A 1,854-nucleotide genomic window follows, 5' to 3' on the forward strand; every position below is an offset into this window, starting at 1 on the left:
TGTGATTAGATTGACTAGTTTTCTGTGATTATGGTTTCAGTGTGTCTGCCCTCTGATGCCCCCTCGCAACACCTACCATCTTACTTGGGTTTCTCTTACCTTGGACTTGGGGTATCTCTTCATGGCTGCTCCAGCAAAGTGCAGCCGCTGCTCCTTAGCTTGGACCAGGGGTACCTCCTCACCACCGCCCCCCTGACCTTGAATGTAGAGTAGCTCCTCTCTGCCCTCCTGGGCCTGCACAGCCACCACTTTTTTAATTTACTGGCGGGGCGGGGTGTGTGTGTGGGGGCGGCAAGAATACTGGAGTGGGTTGCCATTCCCTTCTCCAGGAGATCTCCCTGAGCCAGGGATTGAACCCAGGTCTCCTACATTGTAGGCAGATGCTTTACTGTCTGAACCACCAGGGAAGTTACATTTCTCATGACAACAGTAGAATGCATGATTTCTTTGGTAATATGCTGAGAATGGGTCAAAAATGCCCAGGTAGAGATGAAATAGAACTTTTCTAAACACAAGATATTAAAATTAATTTATTTAGAGAAAATAGAAATTGCACTATGTGAGTTATGCTAATTTTTGTGAACATTACTCATGTTATTTTCATTTTTCCTGGTAGTCACTGCCACCACATGGAACCAGGTAACAATACACCATCTTCTGAACTTTTTCTTCTGGGATTCTCAGAGGACCCAGAATTGGAGCCCCTCATCTTTGGACTTTTCCTCTGCATGTACCTGATCACTGTGTTTGGAAATCTGCTCATTATCCTGGTCATCATCTCTGACTTCCACCTTCACACCCCCATGTACTTCTTCCTCTCCAACTTGTCCTTTGTAGACATCTGCTTCACCTCCACAACCATCCCAAAGATGCTGCAGAATATCGAGAACCAGAGCAAAGTCATAACCTATGAAGGCTGTATCATTCAGGTGTTTTTTTACATATTCTCTGCAGGATTAGATGACTTCCTCCTGATAGTGATGGCCTACGACCGCTTTGTGGCCATATGCCACCCTCTGCACTACACAGTCGTCATGAATCCTCGGCTCTGTGGACTGCTGGTATTGGTGTCCTGGATGGTGAGTGCTATGCATTCCTTGTTACAAAGTTTAATGGCTTTGCAGCTGACCTTCTGTACAAAGGTGGAAATTCCCCAATTTTTTTGTGAACTCAATCAGATGGTCCAACTTGCCTGTTCTGACACCTTTCTTAATAACACGGTGATGTATTTGGCATCAGTGCTACTAGCTGGTGGGCCGTTTGCTGGTATCCTTTACTCTTACTCTAAGATAGTCTCTTCCATACGAAGAATCTCATCAACTCAGGGAAAGTTTAAAGCATTTTCCACTTGTGCATCTCATCTCTCAGTTGTCTTATTATTTTATTGTACGAGCCTAGGAGTGTACCTTAGCTCTGCTGCTACACACAGCTCAGACTCAAGTGCAACGGCCTCGGTGATGTACACTGTGGTCACACCCGTGCTGAACCCATTCATCTACAGTCTGAGGAACAAAGACTTAAAGAAGGCTCTGAAGAGAGTCTATGGAATAGTATCTATAAAAAGGCCAATTGTCCTGGGGCATATGAAGTGCCCTTGACTGCATTGCTCAAAGCCTGAGAATCAGTAATTGTGACACTTTCCTCAGTGTGGAATAAAAATTTGCTCCTTCTACTTATTTCCTTGGATATCCATTTTTATAAAAATTCAACTTTTCTATACAATCTCAGTTACTCACATTATTAAACTATCTTTTCATTCTATCATTTAGGTATTTTTTTTAAGTCGTGCTTTTTTCTACTTCAAAATTTTCCAAACTTTGAATATGAAATATTTGGGCATTTCTATTTTTTATG

At 42.8% G+C, this 1,854-nt stretch overlaps 1 protein-coding gene across 1 annotated transcript; it reads left to right on the plus strand.

The window, feature by feature from the left end:
• The first annotated feature begins 599 nt into the window (after positions 1–599).
• On the plus strand, positions 600–1,598 carry LOC147368279 (olfactory receptor 7A17-like). The gene has a single exon (XM_086413444.1). It carries the CDS (start codon positions 630–632, stop codon positions 1,596–1,598), a length of 969 nt encoding a protein of 322 aa, XP_086269570.1. The 5' UTR covers positions 600–629.
• The last annotated feature ends 256 nt before the right edge of the window (positions 1,599–1,854 follow it).

The sequence above is a fragment of the Bos grunniens genome, chromosome 7 (assembly GCF_055505025.1).
Source record: "Bos grunniens cultivar Pamir isolate PY7600 chromosome 7, Bosgru_T2T1.0, whole genome shotgun sequence".
NCBI classification, from domain to species: domain Eukaryota; kingdom Metazoa; phylum Chordata; class Mammalia; order Artiodactyla; family Bovidae; genus Bos; species Bos grunniens.